We start from the raw sequence: 21,375 nt of genomic DNA, 5'->3' as shown, positions 1-21,375 counted from the left end.
ATATGTGTGTTTATAAGGTTGCTGGCTCCTCTGCACTGCTGTGGATTTCTTAGTAGATAATGACAATGTTTTGACATCCATTGAAAAACACCTTTAATAATAAGGATGGAGAAGCCACCAATATCAACCAATCAGCTTATCTCATTCATTCTATGCAATGTGCTTGATAAATGTTAGCTAGAAGGGGATTGGTTGCTCTGGACAACCATTTACAAATAAATAATGTAACTATATCTTTTGGGGGGGGGGACACACTCAAAGGCTTGCATTTACTATATTCGCGGAACCTGTAGACCGACAGGAACACCACAGAACACGACTCAGGAGACTGTACGCCCACACCAGGCGCCCCCCACATCTAGAGTTGTCTACAGCATTGTGTGTTTCACGGTAGTAAACACAAGAGAAGCCTCCGTCCTTCCCACATTCTTGTGGTGACTGCAGAAAGATAGAATACAAACTCCATTGGAAACTACTGTACACAAGTCGCACGGCATCGCCCGGAATTTGCAAAGCAGCAACAATAAATTAATTAGGGAAATGTTAAGGAAGTGGCACTTCTAGCAGAGTGTGCTCTGTATTTCAGCACCGGTATGCAGACCAGACCTGTGGTAGAACTTCAGCACCACGGCAGAGTGCGACACCCCAGGCAGGGAAGAGAAACTGCATTATGGGCCTTATTCTAGTTCACGCTTTTTGACAAAATCCTTCTTAGATGTAGTATCAGAATTTTTCAACGGCACCCCTAGGCCCCAAAAAATATATATCAAATTAAGTAGATTGTGTTTATATGTGCTCCTAGATTCAGTTATGTGGTAACGGGCAGGATGTGCTTCTGATTGTACACGTTTTAAGATTGGCAGCCACCAGAACTGGTTTTGTCCAGAAATAATTGATCGTAAATAAGTTGTAGTCTTCATTCTAACACCCGCTATCTTTGAAAACCCATGCAGTTCCTGTGTCCTGCCTGGGGTGTCGCTGTCTGCTGTGATGTTTCTAGCACATGTCTGGTTTACATATCAGTGCTGATATACAGACCACACCGTGCTAGAAGCACTACAGCAGACAGTGACACCCCAGGCAGGGAAGAGGAACTGCATGGGTTTTCAAAGATAGCGGGTGCTAGAACGAACACTAATTTGAATTGGTCCTGGACGACCAACCCGAGGCGCCCCTGCAAGTGTCCCAAGGTACCCCAGGGAGTTTCCAATGCATAGTATGAATTACATAGGCATACACAGTTCAACCAATTAAATGAGGGTTATGTAACTCGCCTAATATTTCAAAACAGTCGATGACTGATGCACTACATAATATTCTCACAATTTGTAAACAAATAATTTTAATAAACCCCCAACCTTTATCATAGTACCCAAATCGCACACCCCAACATTCACCCAGTGTTTCCCTTCACAAAGCAACAATTGTTGGCTCGTGGAAAACTCCAACAATTTGGCCAACAGGGTGATGCTGCCAACATTCAAAAATCTACAGACAAGGTTTAACCTTCCACATTCCATATCTACCAGTTACAAATTAGACATTTTAACAACCGTTACCCGGCAACAGCAGAGAGCAATAATCCCTGCGTTATTTATTTTTAAACATCAAGCTAAGTAGCTTTTAAGCCAGCATCTGTCATTCTCGGGTTGTCTTCCTACAAATTATTAGCTCGTTGGAAGAGCTCACTGGAGAGAATAATGTATGACTGCCAGTCACAAGCATGCTCAGGTCCACAAGGAAATCTCTCTCGAAATGACATGTTGCAGCAGAGAGGTAGAATTTTACTGTAGAGCTCAGAGTAGCACTACAAAGCCTCTCTGCTCAATAAATCATGTGCCAGTGGTTGTCATGGTAGTTTCTGGCTGTGCCGAATTACAAAGAACAGTCTGAAGAAACAAAACAAGATCAAATGAAACTTAAAGCTTGCAATAAAGAAAATAATTCCCACCTGGATAGGACTGCTACAAAAATTAGGAAGACTTACGATCGTTCTAGCACCCTGAGTCTTTTAAAACCTGTGCAATTCCTCTTCCCTGCCTGGGGTGTCGCTCTCTGCTGTGGGGCAGAGCTAACCCTCTCACAGCCTCACCCTAACCCTCTCCTCCCCCAGCCTCACCCTAACCCTCTCCTCCCCCAGCCTCAGCCTAACCCTCCCCTCCCCCAGTCTCAGTCTAACCCTCCCCTCGTCTCAGCCTAGCCTAGCCTAACCTAACCTAACCCTCCCCCAGTCTCAGCCTCAGCCTAGCCCTCCCTTCCGCCAGTCTCAGCCTAACCCTCCCCCTGCCTCATCATCCCACCCCCCTCCCCCAGCCTAACCATCTTCTTAATTCCTAACCCTTACCCACAACATACTAATTTAACATAATTCAAACCTTTCACCCAAACAGCTTAAGCGTGAAATGTCACAGCCTTTACCTAACCCGTCCTCATAAAATGTTCAATGTCGACACAGTCAAAATTATGGCTGTTGACATAACATCTCCATTATTGGTGCCTGTACAAAACACTGCGTATCCGCGTGTGCTGGTGTTATCGCATCTGTTTATCAACTCAAAACAAGCTCAGGTGATTGTACCGGACAACCTCTATGTTGGCTTATGTTCCCATATACCCCAACCTTGGCAAACGACAAGGTTTTAGAATGCCATAATGAAACTTACATAAACTCACACAACACTTATCAATAGAGAATATTTTCACCATATCATGTCAGGGCCATCTTAACCGATGGGCTCACTGGGCAACTGCCCTGGGGCCCTTTATTCTATGGCATTCTTCCCGGGAGGCAGGTTGAGGATGCTGTCCGACTGCTCAGATTGTGGATGTCACAGAGTGACCAGGCAGCATTCTCTTGCAGTCTGCAACCAGACAGTGAATGACTGTCAGAATGCTGACTGGTGGATGGGTGTAGTAATCCACCATCAGTGTGCTTACATCCACTTACTGCATGGATGCATGTGGAGAGACTGTGTGGGACTATAGGGCAGTAATGGTGGAGCCTTGCTATTCAAGTCAAAACTCATGCATTCAATTTTGACTATATACTACAGATCTGTACTATTTAGTCATTGGTGCACGGTCTATTTGGCTATTTGATTTGAGCTGAACGGTATCGCGCATGCCGCCATGAAACTACACACGTACTGCCCCGTCTGACCCCAGCAGTGCTCCGCCTCGGCGCCACAGCCGATGAGTGACTGTTGGCGCACCGGGTGAGGCAGCAGAGGGCTCCCCGGGCAGTGATAGTGAGTGAGCAGCCAGGGATAGAGACTGGCTGCAGGAGGAGATCACAGAGACTGGTTGCAGGAGGAGGAGAGGAGGTGGAGATGGCGGAGACTGGCTGCAGGAGGAGGAGAGGAGGTGGAGATGGCGGAGACTGGCTGCAGGAGGAGGAGAGGAGGTGGAGATCGCGGAGACTGGCTGCAGGAGGAGGAGAGGAGGTGGAGATCGCGGAGACTGGCTGCAGGAGGAGGAGAGGAGGTGGAGATCACAGAGACTGGCTGCAGGAGGAGGAGAGGAGGTGGAAATCACAGAGACTGGCTGCAGGAGGAGGAGAGGAGGTGGAGATCGCGGAGACTGGCTGCAGGAGGAGGAGAGGAGGTGGAGATCGCGGAGTCTGGAGGCAGGAGGAGGAGAGGAGGTGGAGATCGCGGAGTCTGGAGGCAGAAGGGGTCAGGCAGGGAACATGAAGACTACAGTGAGCACAGTCACCTGCTGCAGCACAGACTCAGCACTGGGGAGCGACAGGTGAGTGCCCACCTAATTACTGTACATCCACTGCCCTCTGTCCCATGCCCAGTCTGGCTGCAGTGCTACTGGTACATCACTATATTGGGGCATAGGCAAACTTCTTATAGTACGGTTCCAGTATTTTCCCCCATATCTCTTCCACGGCTGCATATTGCATTGTGTTCTCACCTATACAGTATGTAGTGTAGGAGCAGTTCCCTCAAACCCAGGGTTCAGGATGCTAATGGCTCATGCTGTCCCCCGGCAATATCAACATACACTTGGCTCTGGCAGGCGGTCACTGAGGGTGGGATGTATTAATATACATCGCCGACCGGCCACCGCGATGCCAGCGCATATGTACTAACATTAGCGGATAGCATCGCAGTGCGGTGACGAAGGCCCCCCGCGATAACTGTAATGTGGTTTGTGGGGGGTCTCCGTCACCTCCTGGGCTCTGCGGCGTCCCCGGCATCTCCTGCTCCCCCCTGCAGCCGGAAGGACATCCCCAGGCTGTGACATGCTGCTGGGGGAGAAGGAGCAACACGGAGGACAGAGGGGGTGCGGACGCTGGGCAGCAGGCGGCGATAGAAGCCAAAGGTGGCGATGCCCTGCCTGCCGAAGACGGTGCGGCCGGGTTTTAGTAAATTTGAAAATGCGGTAAAACTGAGGTTTTACCGCATTTTCATCATAGTAGATCCCGCCCTTAATGTGCAATATGGACACTATTGCACCAATGTTTACATGTCACACTGACCGTAACGTGTTATACGACACTTCCTCCCACCCCCACCCCAGGCTTTATTCCAACCCATTATTTAAATGGAGAGATTTTAAATCTCTCATGCTGATTCTCCCATTGTGAATCTCGGGCACAAATCTCTCAGTGTGTAGTACCCTTCAGAGCCATATTGGGAATGGAACCCATGACCTCAGAGCTGTGAGGCAGTAATGCTAACCATTACACCATCCGTGCTGCCACACTATAATGGTATAGGACCCTCTCCATGATATTTTCACCTCTGTTTATTTATTTTACTTCTATGAGTGTCCAACAACAAAAAAATTAGAATGTGCCTTTAATGCCAATTAAAAAGGTTATTACCTTAAGCTTTGTTCTCACAGTATTTTAAATGCATTTTGCTTTCACCACCTTGGAGAATGTGGAATTTGAGGCGATAAAAGGATTCTTTGACTGGATGCAGACGGAACTCACTGCGATGCCTCAAATTCAACCTAATGAATTCAAACAATTTCCCTGCCAGGTTTTTGAGAAATGCTGCTCTCGGAATTACCTGTTTCTTCAGTCTTCACACAGAACAGCAAACAAGGTCAGTAATTTTCCTATTACCGCTTCTCAAACTTAAGAAACCGCAGGTGATTCTCACTGAAAGCAGTAATGCTGGTTTTTTTATTGGAAGAATTCTCACAAAGCAGCAATATACCAGGGTATTTCCTTACTTTCTTTAAAAAAAAAACCTGTATTCTATAAACGGTCTTTCCCTCTCCATGAAGACAGCATTCAGTAAGGCAGAGCTGCCCCAGGGGCCGTGCAAGGAAATAAGGCCTTTGCTTTTATTTGGAGGCTGAATGTAATGATTTGTAAAACAATGCATACGATTCTCATGATTAGCTTAAATGCTGAGCTGAAAAGATAAATTTGTTGATGAGCGCTGGTGGGAATGAACCATGTGTTGGTCTTTATTAATGAAGTTTAAGGTTTAATCAATGTCGTCGCCAAAGCAAGAACATGCGAGCGCGTCCGGACGTACCTCACACTTCAATTAACCTCCTCCGGGGGTCCTCAATCTTGGGGGCTTATGCAGACATGATCGCGGAGCTGCGATTTCGCCAATTATTGATCGAATGCACAAGACCATACTGCGATAAAATCCAATGTAATTTTTGATCGCTGGCCGTTCGCAAGATGATGGCAGCGTTTGGGGGGGGGGGGGGGGTGGTAAACGGACATTTTCTGAGCGTGTCAGGGAAAATGCAGGAGTGCCATGATCATCCTGAGTAGGTTCTGGGTTATACACAGACTGTAGTAGTATATATGTAGGACAGATGTAATATCTGCCCCCCCCCCCCCCTGCAGTGCACATGGTTTTGTCCATTTGAAAAGGAATTTGCCTTTGCGAGTTAACAAGAATAAGGGCCTATGGGCCCTTCTTAGATGGACAAAACCATGTGCACTGCAGGGGGGCAGATGTAAAATGTGCAAAGAGAATAAGATTTAGGGGAGTTATGTTGTTTCTGTGCAGGGAAAATACTGACTGCTTTATTTTTACTCTGCAATATAGATCTCACTTTGAAGAAAAACCCCACCCAAATCTAATTCTCTCTGCACAAGTAACATCTGCCCCACCTGCAGTGCACATGGTTTTGGCCATCACTTACAATGCCACCACTCATCCAATTTACGTCTCTGACCTCATCTCCCTTAACACTCCTGGCCATCTACTTCGCTCCGCTAATGCGCACCGCCTCTCCTGCCTACCGATTGCTTCCCACAAAGGCATTGCACATGCTGCTCCTTTCTCTGGAACTCTCCACAAAACTTTAAAAACAGGCTCTCAAGACGCCACTTCTTAACCAAACCCACCCAACTCTTATCCTCACTGTCTACCCATCGGTGTCACCCCTGTCTGTCTACCCCTCCCCTTTAGAATGTAAGCTCCCACGAGCAGGGCCCTCTTCTTTCTCTTACTTCATCTGCAGATGCAGCTGTGGCTTTGTGCCCTGTACTTGTCCTCTATTTTATTCAAATGAAAAATCAGGCCATACATCAGAAGGATTCTAGGCCCGAATGCACAATTTTGACAGATCGCGCGATCGAATGTGTGCACATCGTGAGAGATTACAGTACGATGACGATGCGATGCGCGGACGAGAGGTCTCATATGATCTTATGTGCTGCATATATGATCAGTCAGGATGGCTTGCGGTCGTAAGCAGATAGTGTGCGTTTTTTTAGCACATACGATCGTTCGATCAATCATTACACCTGCATTGTATGCAGGTTGCTAGTGTTCACCCTAGCACCCGCCATCTTTTAAAACCCATGCAGTTCCTCTTCCCTGCCTGGGGTGTCGCTGTCTACTCTAGTGCTTCTAGCACAGTTTGGTCTGTATATCAGCACTGATATGCAAACCAGACCTGTGCTAGAAACACCTCAGCAGACAGCGACACCCCAGGCAGGAAACAGGAACTGCATGGGTTTTCAAAGATGGCGGGTGCTAGAATGAACACTAGGTTGTTTGGATATATGGACATCTTAACTGTTTCCTGGTTTTCTTATTCATTTATGTACTCCGTAATTGTGCGCTACGGATCCCTTGTGACACCATATAAAAAAAGAATGAAGGTACCCACACGCGGAGCTTCTTTACTTTGCAATGCCCGTTCCCGGGCACATCACATCCTAAAGTTCAAAAAGAAGGTGCAGCCCGTACTCTGTTGTAGCCCATCGCATGCGTTTTGAACTAGATGCGATGTGATCTAGTACAGAACGCATCGCTCCGTGTATTGGCACATTAACAGTAAATAATCAGCAGCCTGGCGAACATCAAAACCCACTGTAGCATTCATTACAGAGGGAGAGTAAACGTGTCTCCTCCTGCCAAAGTACACAGAAGTACCGCAATACAGCTGATTAGCTTTTCAGGAAGTAAGATACCGAAATAAGCATTCACGGAATATTTAGCAGAAATGTCCACACTGAAACTGGTAGAAGAATGTATCAACATTTTGCAACAGGAAACTTCGCACCTGCCAGATAGAGATTTATCAACCAAGACCCACACTTGTGACGCAATAATTACACATCCTTGCCAAAGCGTTAATGCAATTTCCAGAGGCACTTTGAGGTCTGGCTGGTGTATCGGGATATGAAACACTTACTGTAAGTGTAGAACTATAGATCACCAGCCTTCGTGTACCCACCAGCAACCATCATAACATAAAAATACATCAAGATAAAATTAAAATAATATACAGAAGAAAAATAAATATTATGATTTGAAGTCAGTGGCAATGAAAGTGAATTGGCACCACATACAGTAGCTGTATATGGTTTATAATACCGACAGTCACAAACCAGAATAAACAATCTTAGAATTACCTTACAATACTGGCAGCTAGTGGTAAATGCCACCCACAGATCTGAAGGGTATATACAGTAAAGTAGAAGATAAAATGATAGTGACGTCAATGTTCAACTATTCTCTGTAAAGCGCTGCAGAATATGGCCCTTATTCAGATCTGATCGCAGTACAAATTTGTTCTCAAAATGGGCAAAACCATGTGCACTGCAGGTGGGGTAGATGTAACATGTACAGAGAGAGATATGCTGCCCATACACTTATGCAATCAGATGCGATGGGACATCGCAATGCGATGTCCCATCGCATCTGACTGCATAAAGTGGTGCCCAGTGCAGCACCCAATGTCGCATGCCATACTACAACATCGGGTGCTGGAAGACCGGTGGTGTGGGGCTGTGTAGGCGGGACCGGGGCTTGTCAGCAGCAGCAGTGACTTTGAAACACTGGACGGCACTCTGATTGGCTGAGAGAGCTCTCTCTCAGTGGCCTCAGCCAATCAGAGGGCCGTACAGTGTTTCAGTCATCTGCTGCCGTTGCCGAGTCCCGCCGCCTGAAAGCTTCACTGCTCCGGTCCCCGCTACATAGCCTCCCCAGCCAGGTACCGGCTCCCCGCCAGTGCTCCGGTCCCCATCCCAGTCCCGCTCCCCAAACCAGCCGCTGATTGCATTCAAGCAATCACATGTGGTTAAAAATCACATGCAATTCGATAAATATTATGTGCAGCTCATAATATTTATTGATGCGACATTCGACGGCATGCCTGCACATCGCGTCGAATGTCAGCTTAAAAATGCATGCAATCATTCGATTTATCGGCCAGATGTGGCCGAAATTGAATGATTGCATGCGATATCTCACATATGTATGGGCAGCATTAGATTTGGGAGAGTTATTTTGTTTCTGTGCAGGGTAAATACTGGCTGCATTATTTTCACACTGCAATTTAGATTTCAGTTTCAACAAACCCCACCCAAATGTAACTCTCTCTGCACATGTTACATCTGCCCCACCTGCAAGTGCAGCATGGTTTTGGGCCTATGTGTGCGCTATATAAATAACGGTTAATTAAAATAAATAGTGGCGGTATAGGAATATTACATTGGAGGATTTCAGGTTTTGAGTGAGGAAATAAACATCCTTCTTAAAAAAAAAAAACCATTTATAAACATGCAATGGGTTATATAATTATATACAGCATTACAAATTAATACGTACTACCAAGTGACCTTAATTATGGTCATCCTTAGATTACGCGGCTATTGTGGAATTTCTTATCGCATTCCCCGGGGTGATGCCTTGCATAACATTTCCTTTCTGTGAGCAGCACTTGTGCGGTAAGTGTAACAAGCAGGAAGCCAACACGAAGGCAGCTTAACCTAGTCCCCATTCTGCCATGAATTACCCAGTGTTCAGCTCTGGGTAACACAGATTCATAAAATCTGGGAATTGTCCGCAGCATTATTCTCCCTGAATCCAGCCTTGTTTTGCTGCATTCCTGCCCCTACCAGCCAGTGCCTGGTCTAAGTGACAGGAATGGGAATAATGCAAGACACAAAGGAGAAGAGGTCATTCCTTTCCACAGAGACCGCGGTATTGATTCTCTCATCCAGACAGCCTCCGCATAGCGCGTTCTAAAGTATTTAAAAGTATTATGCGAGGCCGCTATATAGAACTATACATGTAGAGATATACAGTATGCTTAACCACAGACCTGATCCGTCTCATGTGTCCATCAAGTCTACAGGTAGGCAATCGGTAGGGGTGACCGAGCTCTGATGAACTACAAATACCAACATGTCTGCGAGTATTGCCTACCTCAAATTCTTGAGACAATAGTGTTCCAGCCATGAGATCGGCCCAGGAATCCCAACGAAAGTATCCTGGAACAGGTTCAGTTTAGACACTAGTGGCGGTACTGAAGGCCCATACACACGGGGTGATTTGCAGTGGAAAACAGATCATTTTTGCCGTTTGAGCCGCTTTCAGTTCAAAAGCCGCACAATGAATGGTGAGCGCTCCCGTATTATCGCCGACTGCCGATTACCAGCAGATGAGCGTCAGGGTGGACAGCTTTCCATAGTATCCTGCTACGTATACCTGATAAAAATCACTCGGACTGGCGAAAATCGCTCAGTATGTATGCAACTTTAGGTGTACACTATGGTGCACAGCTGCAACAAGCACATCGCCGGCAACCGCACACACAATTATCGCATATGCACGTACATATGGGATAATTATCACAAAGGACAGCTCTTGTGTTAAGAGCTGTCCTTTGCGTTGTGGCTGGCGATGTGCGGCGGGTCCCCAGCGGCTCCCCCTCCCTCCCTTACCTGCCTGCTGGCTGTCGGGCATTGCTCCGCCTCCTCCTCCCTGCACCTGGAAGGGGAAGTAGGGGCTAAGGAGGAGAAGGCCACTGGTCCGAAAGTGAGGGGGGGGGGGGGGGCAGCGCGGAGTGCCATAGGTAAGGAGCCCACAGGCTTCTATGGGGAATTGGCAGCTTGAAAATGCAGGAAAAACCCCATTAATGGGGTTTTGAACACATTTTCGGTTTAGCGCATTTCGTCCATGGACAATTATATGTTGCGCGTTCTAGAGTCTGCAAACCAGACAGACAATCTCTATATCAGCACAGACAATGGAACAACAAAAAATATTGTATACCCACAAGCATTGTACAATAAAACATATTACAAACGTGCGCGTTCTCTTTTCTTTCTTTTCCATTTAACCCGACTGAGCCACAGCAACGCGTGGCCGGGTACAGCTAGAGATCATAGATATATAGATAGTCAGTGGGGTGCTTCTCTAAGGTAACATATCCCTCCATAGGGCCACTTGGGTCCATTAAGGACACTCACCAGATAGAGAATAAAGTAAAAATGATTTATTACATCATCACCATATCCAATCAGTGGTCTTCTTACGCACAGGTGCTGTAGGTAGATCAACATTTCGGCCTTTTGGCAAGACCGCTCAACTTGTGGAACTATTCAGAGACCTCATTGTACAAGTTGAGCGGTCTTGGACGAAATATCGAACTATCTACTTACCTGTTTATATAGTGTCCAAAAAAATAAAAAGAATGAATTATAACTGACACTTTTGTTTTTACAGGGACAAGGTTTCTAGCACAAAACCTGGAACATTCAATGAGTTCAAAGCAGTAATTGAAAAGGAATGCACCAAAATACCAACTAAAGTGATTTGTGACATTAACACTTCCACCCGCCCATGTTACCGGCATAGCCTGGAACCGAACGGTCGTTAGTTCTCACACCTGTGATGACTCAAACCAATCTACACTTGATTTCTTCAATTTGGATTACACAATTTAACATTAATAAACTCTGTATACATGGTTCTGGGATCCCCTGTATTTGTTATGTTGTCACTGGAAATGTAAACAGAAAGAGGTCAGGAATGGACCAATCTTATCAATGCCACCTGCCCCCGAGATCACACCTACATCCCCTGATAGCAGAGGACATGCAGGTAGAACATACAGTACAGTATCATAGTAGGAATTCTGCATTATTCCTGAGCATCGATGTGTGATTCCCAGGTGTACACACCCTGCATGTTGGAGGTGTGACACTGACACACCCCTGCTAAGAGGTGTCATGTTGAAACACCAGTTCACCCAAATATTGGTGCAGGGCTCAGCCTAAACCAGACAGAGCCAATCTTCCAGTAATATCCCTTTCAGACATACACCAAAATCCCCGGATGTTTCAAGTGCACGCACACAATCCCGGGACTAGCATATGTCTAAAACCCCTCGCAGAGCCGGGTCATACCCGGGAATGTGTTCCCAGGACTCTACCCAGGAATGTACCCTTTCACACTGCACTCAGACCTGGGATCGACCCGGGACAGCCCCATTCACACTGGAAAATCCCTGCAAATACATATGCATGTCATTAGAAATGGACTCCAAGGCTCTGAAAGATGACATCAGCATTTGTGAGCCAAAGAAATCAGCAGCTTTTTTAAAGTCCTGTGTACCCAATCCCGGGTACGGGACCATTCACACTGACAGCATCCCGGGTTGATTTCCGGAATCTACCCAGGTCAGGACCTGGGTAGCAATCCCGGGGATGTTCATCCCGGGATAATCTTTCAAGACCCTTTCACACTGAGCTAAATCCCAGGTAGTATGTCTGAAAGGGGAGAACACATGCCTGCATTCAGATCGGGTGTGTGGGCATGGGGCTAGAACTGGATGCTAAACTGGGTTCAACACAGCTGCTGCTGCACCTCTTGGGGAGGGGGAGGGAGAAATACATGTCAGGTGATTGCTAGTTCAAAGAGTTCAGTTCATCCAGGTAAACATGGCCTGGCATGGTGTGTGCCCAGATACGCTTGGATAGTGTGCTAGAATGTGGGCACTACACACAGGCTGGCATACTGCAATGTAAAACCATCACACCTCCATAGATCAGGAGCTCACTGACCTGCAACTAATGAGATCTCTGCATAGCCCAGTGAGTTCTTATAAAATACCATTATATTGTTGGATCAGTCACAGTACCCAGCCTTCACACAGTCACTGCAATCTCCAACAGATCAAAGGGACTTGTAATGAATAATCAGAGTGAGTGGGTGGCAGACCCCCTCAATCTCTACTCTCCACTGTGCAGGATGCACCATACATAATGACATGTGAAGTTTACCAAGCACACTACACAATAACACCCATTACTACACCTGGCACGGAATAATGACTCTCCCACAGCACACAAAGCATCAAGGAGGGGAACCAGGAACTTGTACTCACTTCATCCTCGGAAAGCCCAAAAATGGGCTCAACCACAGTCGCCATGGAGGTCGCAGAGGTGGGTTACAAACCCTTGTACATAGGAACAGAAGGAGGGGGTCCCCTTGGATAGGTCCAGATAGAAGAGTCACAATAGGACAGGGGAGTCCTTCCAGATGCAGCCTCCTAGAGTCTCCAGAGAATGGGTAATCCTTGTGTGGGGGCCTGTGGGTGCACACCCCAAAATTGCAGCCTCTGTGCAGATCCCCTAAGCTGCTGCTGCTGCCTGCGCTAAGCTCTTCCTGCTGCTGCTGCAACTGCAGCTCTCATACAAACCCACAGACTCATGGAAGGAGGAGAAACCTGGGAAGCCCTTCCTGCCTGCCCTGCACCGGGCTGATTGCAAACAGGAGGAAGGCAGCACCAGCCCACAGAGGCGTGGAGATGAGGCACTGAGGCACCAATAAGCAAGGGCCCAGCTGCTAGGAGGTTTGGTTGTCCAGCACTTTGCAGTCGTCGGTAAAATGATTATTGCAACTTATAATAAACGAGTTCCACCGCTCAGATGCAGGGAGCTGCCATTCCTGCCACTGTCAGCCTCTTGCAGTCACAGATTGCAGTGCGCTGGGATACAATGTATCCTGCCCTGGGCGCCGCTCTCTCTCTCTCCCAGTCTCCGGGAAACTCTGCTGCTCTGCAATTTTGTATCCAGTTGTTTTGTAAACATCCTACAGATCACAAATAAACCCACTTCCTCTCCCATCCTCTGTTTTGGCTGCAGAGAATCCCTTTATTCAGGGCAACAGCGCCCCCTAGTGGTAGAGGGGGGAGAGGCGCTAGAGAAAGTATGTCATTAGCACAGTCTGGAATTTTTCAAACCTAGGCATTTTCTTCTGCAAAACAAGACGGGGCCAGTTATTGCACTATGCCAAAACAAGCTTTATTTCTTTATTTATTTATTTATTGTTATTTATTTTTATTTTACTTCCTTTGGGGTTTTTAAAACAAGAAACATTTTTTCAATCTTCATAAAAGAGAAATAACATCCATTGTGTGAGAAGATAAAGGCATTGTTTAATGTTTGATTGATCACGTTTGACCTGATGACCTCAGTTGTTATTAAACATAAAATATGGAAGGAGCCTGGAATAATTCAGGTTCTAAAGTCACGTTTTGTAATCCGTTCCTGAGATATCATTCATTCTGAGGATGGAGGATGGGGGGGGGGGGGGTGTCAATTGACTGCCTTAATATATTACACCATCTCTTAGCGCATCCTCGAAAAGCTTTTCTTTTTCAGCATTTGATGTCAGCAATCATATTTACTGTAGATTGCACCCAATTAAATATTTGCTGATGACTGATTTCTGAGGACGTTGCTGATGACTGATTTCTGAGGACGGTTATGGAAATTCAGTTTGCATTTTAGACACATTAAAAAAAAAAAGAAATGTGGAATTTGGACACCATTCCCAGCACTTTATTGCACCTCACCCCAGATTTGGGTCAGCCGCCCAAACCAACAGAACTTTTCCACCCACTTCATCACCCCCAAACCACCACCCCTGGACTTTCTCTTTTTCACCACCCTATGGAGAATCTCCTACTGACATGCATCCTAAAATGGAATAAAACCTCCTGGTGTTCACATTGTGGTAACTATAATTTAATCTGCATACACAGAGACTGTCTCATTGGTGGCCCATCCGTGGGAATTTATTCACTCCACTAATCCAGAAATTGCTTTATTGGAGGTGTCTATGACGCTCATTACTCGCTCCCATTCCCGACTGCAGGACTTTCTTCGGGCTGCACCCACTCTGTGGAATGGCCTTCCAAGCACAATAAGACTCTACTCCAGTCTCCAAACCTATAAGCGTTCCCTAAAAACTCACCTCTTCAGGCAAGCTTATCAAATTCCAGAACCAGTCACTTAACCTTCATATACCGTTCCTATCCAATCACATCCCCACTGTACAGTCCACACATATCCACTCTTTACTTCACATTTTCCATCCTCCTGACCCGTGGCCAATCTGCTGGGTCACCGTATCATACAGCCAACCAGGAACCTTGCATTCTGGTGGAATTGATGCAATAAAGAATACAGTATCTATCCTTATGTATCAATGCCTAGTTCCCTATAGATTGTAAGCTTGCGAGCAGGGCCCTCCTACCTTTGACTGTCTGTAAATACCCTGTTTGTTGTATCACTGTCTCCTATTGTAAAGCGCAATGGAATCTGCTGCGCTATATAAGAAACTGTTAATAAATAAATAGATGTGGATACACATTGGCGGTATTCGTAGGAACGGATCCTTGCTTTTATTTACTTGAGGTATTATTCTAATTTGTTTTTATGTGTTATTAAATTTGCATATTTTTAAATGTTCGTTGGTGTATTAGCGCTACGTTTTCTTCTTTATACTTTATATACTTTATACTTTATCATTTCTCCTCCCTAAACACCACTTCATACATCTACTCCTGAGCAACACTTGACATGCTTCATTAGATGCCATCGATTGGCCACTACCTTGCAAAACACTGAATTCCCCCTACAGAGGTGAGGAGTAGCATTAGCCCTTTATTATATTGGATGTTATTGCTATTTGATTAAAAACTTTACAGTACACTTAGACGGTGTCCATACTGAAAAATGAAAAACTCATGTCCACATTTTCCATGTTGATCTTTTGACTGTCAACCTTTTAGCCCTGTCAACCTTTTGACTGTCAACCGATAGTGGTCGACCATTGGACTGATCTAACATACCTTAACCAGGGCCGGATTAACAATGGGGCTGATGGAGCTATAGCTCCAGGCCCACTCTCTAAATAGGCCCATTTTGTAGCTGAGGGCCAGAGCTTTCCAATGAGCCCGGCCTCGCATTGCTAGCCCTCCGGGAACCGGAGATACTGCTAGGTAAACCTGGAACGTTTTCCCCTCTTAGGATAACATGGGACCCGCTATTTCTGACCCCCACCAGGTTCCAACGGCTGCCAGTTCCCCCTCTGGCATCACAGAAGCTCGAGGTTGATCTCAATCCCAAATCGCTGGGTCTTCAATCTGATACCAGGCTGGTCCATATGGGTTCATTGGTTCTAGAGATATTGCGGGTAAACTGATTTTTTCATTTCATTTTTTCATTTCTGAAATGTCATTTTATCGCTGTTCATGTTGTTTGAGGACAGATTTTTTTGGAACCAAACGGCACAGTTTTACGGGACCAAAATCATTCGAAGCCCACATGTAAAAGGCTCAGTTGGTTCTGAGGATATAGATGGTTGTTTAAGGAGGGGGGTTCTCTCCCCATCACACCAGAAAATGCAGGGACTAGGCTGGTGTAAAATGGGCCAGCCCGGGAATGTCCCTGCATGATCCTGGGACCATATTCCCAGGTAAATCCCTGAATTTTGACTCAATCCGTGTGCCATTGTGTGAATTTTGGCTCATTCAATGTGGCATTATGGGGGAAATTTACTAAAGGAAATTTGTAAAAAAATAGGTGTATTTGTATCCAGAAATACACTTATTTTTGACATTTACTATCCCGAAAATATGGCAATTCATAGTCGTATTGATGTGCTATCAATACGAATACGAATTGCCGTATTTTCGGGATAGTAAATATCAAAAATAAGTGTATTTCTGGATACAAATACACCTATTTTTTTTTACAAATTTCCTTTAGTAAATTTCCCCCTATGTGTAAGAGACAAGTACAGTATAAGGGGGGTACTATTGTGTTGCATGATTTGTATAAGGGGTATATGGTGTGGTAAACTTAGGTGACCACATAAAAGGTGCTGAAATGTTGTCCAAGTTTCGGCTTTCAGTATTTTTTTATGGATGACCCCACAAGTATCTTAGGACATCGGCATCCTGCGGGTGCAGCTTTGGAGGGCATCTGCCAAAATATCTCCCTGCATTTTTCCTATGCCTATACACAAATAGAGACACACCCATGAGCAGACCACCCAACCAGAACACTGGTCACGCCTCCCACATTATTAGGTGCTGGCCACAAACCCTATTATTGCGCATAATAGGCCCTTGATAATTTTCAGCTCCAGGCCCATTTAGTCCTTAATCTGGCTCTGACCTTAACCCTTCATTTTCGGGGAGCAGCTGCATGTAAACACATATGCGGCTCCTCAGGTTCACTGATAAGGGGCACTCATGCTACCGTGTTTCCCCGATAATAAGACACTGTCTTATTTTTTTTTTCAGTCCAAAAACACCAAAGGGCTTATTTTTGGGGTAGGGCTTATTTTAGCTCCTCAGTCCTTCTTTTAGCTACATTATGCCCCTCAATCACCTTATACTTTAAGCACAACTGCCGCTTTCCTTTCCTTCTGCATTTTTCAGCCACTCAGCCTTTCCTCCGCCGCCGCTCTGTCACTCCGCTCCCGTCTGTGAACAGACGCCACTCAGTCCTTGAGGTGCGCAGTGACGTCACATGCACAATGCATCCCTGGGACCGCTGATGCCAGCAGAGGCTTCAGCGGTACCAGGGCTGCTACCGTAGCAGCAGCATCCATTTCATGCGGGTGGGTGGGGGAAGTTTAGCGGAGCTGGGAGTTTAGCACAGGGACTGGGCAAAATGGGGATTAAGCTAGGGCTTATTTTCGGGTAGGGCTTATTTTGGACCCTTATTATTGGGGTAGGTCTTATTATCAGGGAAACAGGGTAATAAACTCTACTTTGGACTGAAGAGGACGCAATCTACACTGGAGTAGGTGAGTATGGATTTCTCTACTGGAGAAAAGGAAAAGAAAAGCATGTATGGCAATAAAACTATACTTTCTATGGAGTGTGTGTTTTTTATTTCAGTATTGGTTTAGCAGTGGGACCACAAGTCCCAGTGGGCCCTTTAATGTTCCGCATGCAGGGGAGGCTTGCTGAGACTCTTTTTTTAATTTTTTTTTATTATTTTGCACAGAGAATCATGCACGGATCTCCATGCGTGCCTCATCAAATACGTACGGAAGATGATTCGTATTTTCCATTCGTATTTTGATTTGAATTCACATCTGAATTCACTTATAACGATGATAGTAAATGAGATGATCCTGATAGAACTCTAGGTCCATATGCGGCCACGTACTATCGATGGTGTATTCATTCTTATAGCCAAATGCAGCTGATTTTACCGTTCGTAAAAGCGTCAACTCGGCCGAATTCAGGTAGATTAGTTGAACAGCAGGTCCTAGCCGTGATTAAGATACAATGGGTGGGTATAAATCGGTGTTCGTACCGATTTTATCTTAGTAAATTTCCCTACTAGAACCTAAATGATTGAGCTCAGGGTCATACAGGCTCACAGGGGTACAGAGGAAATCCCCAAGGGGCCCCACTGCCTGAGGGCCCCACTTCCTCATCTTATGTCAGCTTTCAGGAGAAAGTGTGGAGGAGGTGTCTGAGAAGATCAACATACTCAGATATGTCAGTGTGTAAGTTCTTAACCTGGATCCACACACGGCTGTTCTGGCGGATACATGAAAATTTACTGTGCAGGGGTGGGGCATGATGACATCAAGCCCCGCCCCCGGAAATGTTGTAGAGAGTCTCCACTCCTGGCTCCTCTGGAGATGAGATATGTAAAGACCCTGGAATGGCGTATTATAATATATTCTCTCTATGCCCTCTAGGATGGTAAAGTAGGAACAAGTTGGTTTTAAAAAAATCAGGAAAAACTCCCGTCAACATTTTTCCATGTTGATCTTTTGACCATCACGGCCTAATGCATGTCAACCTTTTTCATGTGTCGACTGTCTGCCTATCGACCAATAGTGGTCGACCTATTGACCGTCAACCTAGACCTGTTGACTTAAACTATATACCATGAGCATGATGCCCCTGGCAAGGAGCAAGAAACCTGTGGCCATGAGCATGTTATCCCCTGGCAACAAGCAAGAAACTGCTGGCAATGAGCATGTTAACCCCTGGCAATGAGCATGAATCTGCTGGTAACGAGCATGTAACCCCTGGCAATGAGCATGAAACTGCTGGTAACGAGCATGTAACCCCTGGCTACGAGCATGAGACTGCTGACAATGAGCATGTTAACCCCTGGCAATGAGCATGAAACTGCTGGCAATGAGCATGGTAACCCCGGGCATTGAGTATAAAACTGCTGGCAATGAGCATGATAACCCCTGGCAACGAGCATGAAACTGCTGGTAATGAGCATGTTAACCCCTGGCAATGAGCAAGAAAGTCCTTGCAATGAACATGTTAACCTCTGTAAACGAGCATGAAACTGTTTGCAATGAGCATGTTAACCCCTGTCAATGAGCATGAAACTGCTGGTAATGAGCAAGTAACCCCTGGCAACAGGCATGAAACTGCTGGTAATGAGCATGTAACCCCTGTCAATGAGCGTGAAACTGCTGGTAACGAGCATGTAACCCCTGGCAACGAGCATGAAACTGCTGACAATGAGCATGTTAACCCCTGACAACGAGCATGAAACTGCTGGCAATGAGCATGGTAACCCCTGGCATCGAGCATGAAACTGCTGGCAATGAGCATGTTAACCACTGCCAATTAGCAAGAAACTCCTTGCAATGAACATGTTAACCCCTGTCAACGAGCATGAAACTTTTTGCAACAAGCATGTAACCCCTGGCAACAGGCATGAAACTGCTGGCAATGAGTATGAAACTTGCTGGCAACAAGCATGTAAATTGTAATTATTATTGGGGGGGGCTTTGTTTGGCAGGGGGGGTACAAAACTTCTAGTTACGCCACTTCCCAAGGTGTTCTAAAAACTTTAAGCAATGCCCCCTTCATGGGGGTAGCAAGTTCTCCTCCCCATGTTTGCTACCAGAATGATTCAGACACAGTAATGATGTGATTGAGCCTGGGGTCTGTGTGTACTTTCTGCATCAGATGTTATGTTATAAGAGAACCAGATTCCAGCTTGGATCAATATTTCCGACGCGTTTCATCCCTTACAGTCTTTTTCAAGGCTTTGGGGACGACATCATTTGACATTTTCTATAGAAGGAGAGACTCATTAATCTCCCATCGCTCGCAGTGGTAACATATTTGTTCCATTATTTATTTGAAACTTCCCAAACTCTCATATGTATATTTAAGTGCAGGTTCCCTTATCAATCAGAATGGCATTATAATACTGGCTAGAAGCAAATGTAAAAAAATAAACGTAAATCATATTATTTATCTCATCCCGCTTTGCCCGGGAGCCATAGCAAGGCGAGCATAGATGGGGAAAGACAAAATGATGGGCTTGGGGCCTGATTCAGTTTTGCAAACAAAGCAAAAAAAGCAAACAACCGGGCAAAACTATAACGCAGGTGCATGTGCAGAGATTTAGATTTGGGTGTGTTAGATTTTTCCTGTGCAGGGCAGCGGTGGCTGTGAACAGAGAGGCACTGTCACGGCCACCAATGCACCGCCACCTCCCTGCCCGGCCCCCGGCGACACTCAACCCCCACAGCAGCTGTACATGGGCTGCTGTGATTGGACTGCAGCTGGATCTGCTGCCCAATCACAGTAGCCCCTGTCAATGAAGCACTTCAAGAAATGTTGCTTTTGCCTTAAAGTCCCCTTATCCCCTTATAGTACAGTTGTTTGGGAGGCACACTTATTGGTGCCTCCCAAACTATTTTAATTATTACAAATTATTACAAATCCTTAAAATAATACATGTCATAGGTATATTCTTGTATTATTTTAAATAAAATTACAGGGGAAGCACTGCCTCCTCCTGCCTCCCCTGGCTGCACATCCCTGGCTGCTTTATTTTGACACTGAAATTTAGATTTCAGTTTGAACACACCCCACCAACTCTCTATGCACCTGTTACATCTGCCCCACCTGCAGTGCAATATGGTTTGTCCAGTTGTGTACTCTTTTGTTTTACTAACCAAGCTGAATCAGGATCAGATTTGGATGCATTGCCAGTGTCATATGCAGGGGAGAAATATTTTGCTTCTGGACAAACCGATTCTGTTTGGAAAGAGTCGCAGTTGGGATTTCGGGAGAAATAGGGAAGTGCATTGAAAAATGGGCGGCACGTACAGTGTAATGGTTAGTATTGGAGGTCATTGGTTTGATTCCCACTGTAACTGTGGTATTTTCTCGGTTTGTGTAGGTGTGTGGGTATAGATTTGTTGAGGGCAGACAAGATGGGCTAGAAGTAATTTGGAAAATGTTGCAGCAGCTATTTTTCCGGAGTCCGGACGGCGTAACTAGCGGTAGGCACCCCCCGCGGTGGCGGGGGGAGCCGGGGCCACAGGGGCGCAGGTTTTGGAGAGGTGCGCTCGGCAACCTTCTCCAGTCCATGGCAACGCCAGCAGCAGCCCGCAGGCTGTTTGATCCCTGCAGCCACCATCCACAGGTATAGGCGGTCCTGCGCTGTCACATCTCTGAGTGACAGCGCAGTTAGCCCCTCAGCGCTCCGTTACCAGCCAATTGTAGCGCTGCTTGTGGGGGGTCCCAGCGCTGTAGTCACTACAGCGCTGGGACCCCCCACAAGCAGCGCTACAATTGGCTGGTAACGGAGCGCTGAGGGGCTAACTGCGCTGTCACTCAAATGCTGTGCCCGCACTGAGTCCGCGCTGTGTCATTATGCCGGGGGAGCTGAGGAGACGGAGCCCGCTGTAACATTATGATGGGGGAGCTGTCACTCTCCGCCCTACGGTGTCTCCACATAGCGCCTGCAGCGCTATTTCATTGCCTGCCCTGCCTAATAGAACCCTCCTGCTCCAGGCTGCACGGCTGTGCAGACTTCAAGCCAGCAGAGAG

The 21,375-nt window shown here is 46.2% G+C and overlaps 1 protein-coding gene across 4 annotated transcripts in view; it reads right to left on the bottom strand.

Annotated features, from left to right (window-relative positions):
- Positions 1 to 13,343, bottom strand: part of NEDD4L (NEDD4 like E3 ubiquitin protein ligase) — a 314,038-nt gene extending 300,695 nt beyond the window's left edge. For 2 of the 4 annotated variants that reach the window (XM_083155253.1, XM_083155254.1), the window contains exon 1: positions 12,619 to 13,343. In XM_083155253.1, the coding sequence (XP_083011379.1) occupies positions 12,619 to 12,663 (45 nt within the window). In that variant the 5' untranslated portion in view covers positions 12,664 to 13,343. The remainder of the gene's footprint in view (positions 1 to 12,618) is intronic. The other 2 variants (XM_083155255.1, XM_083155256.1) reach the window with 1 other exon arrangement.
- Between the last annotated feature and the right edge of the window lie 8,032 nt (positions 13,344 to 21,375).

Source organism: Crinia signifera, chromosome 1 (genome assembly GCF_055691185.1).
Source record: "Crinia signifera chromosome 1, ASM5569118v1, whole genome shotgun sequence".
NCBI lineage: Eukaryota > Metazoa > Chordata > Amphibia > Anura > Myobatrachidae > Crinia > Crinia signifera.
This window is presented reverse-complemented; position numbering and strand designations above follow the sequence as displayed.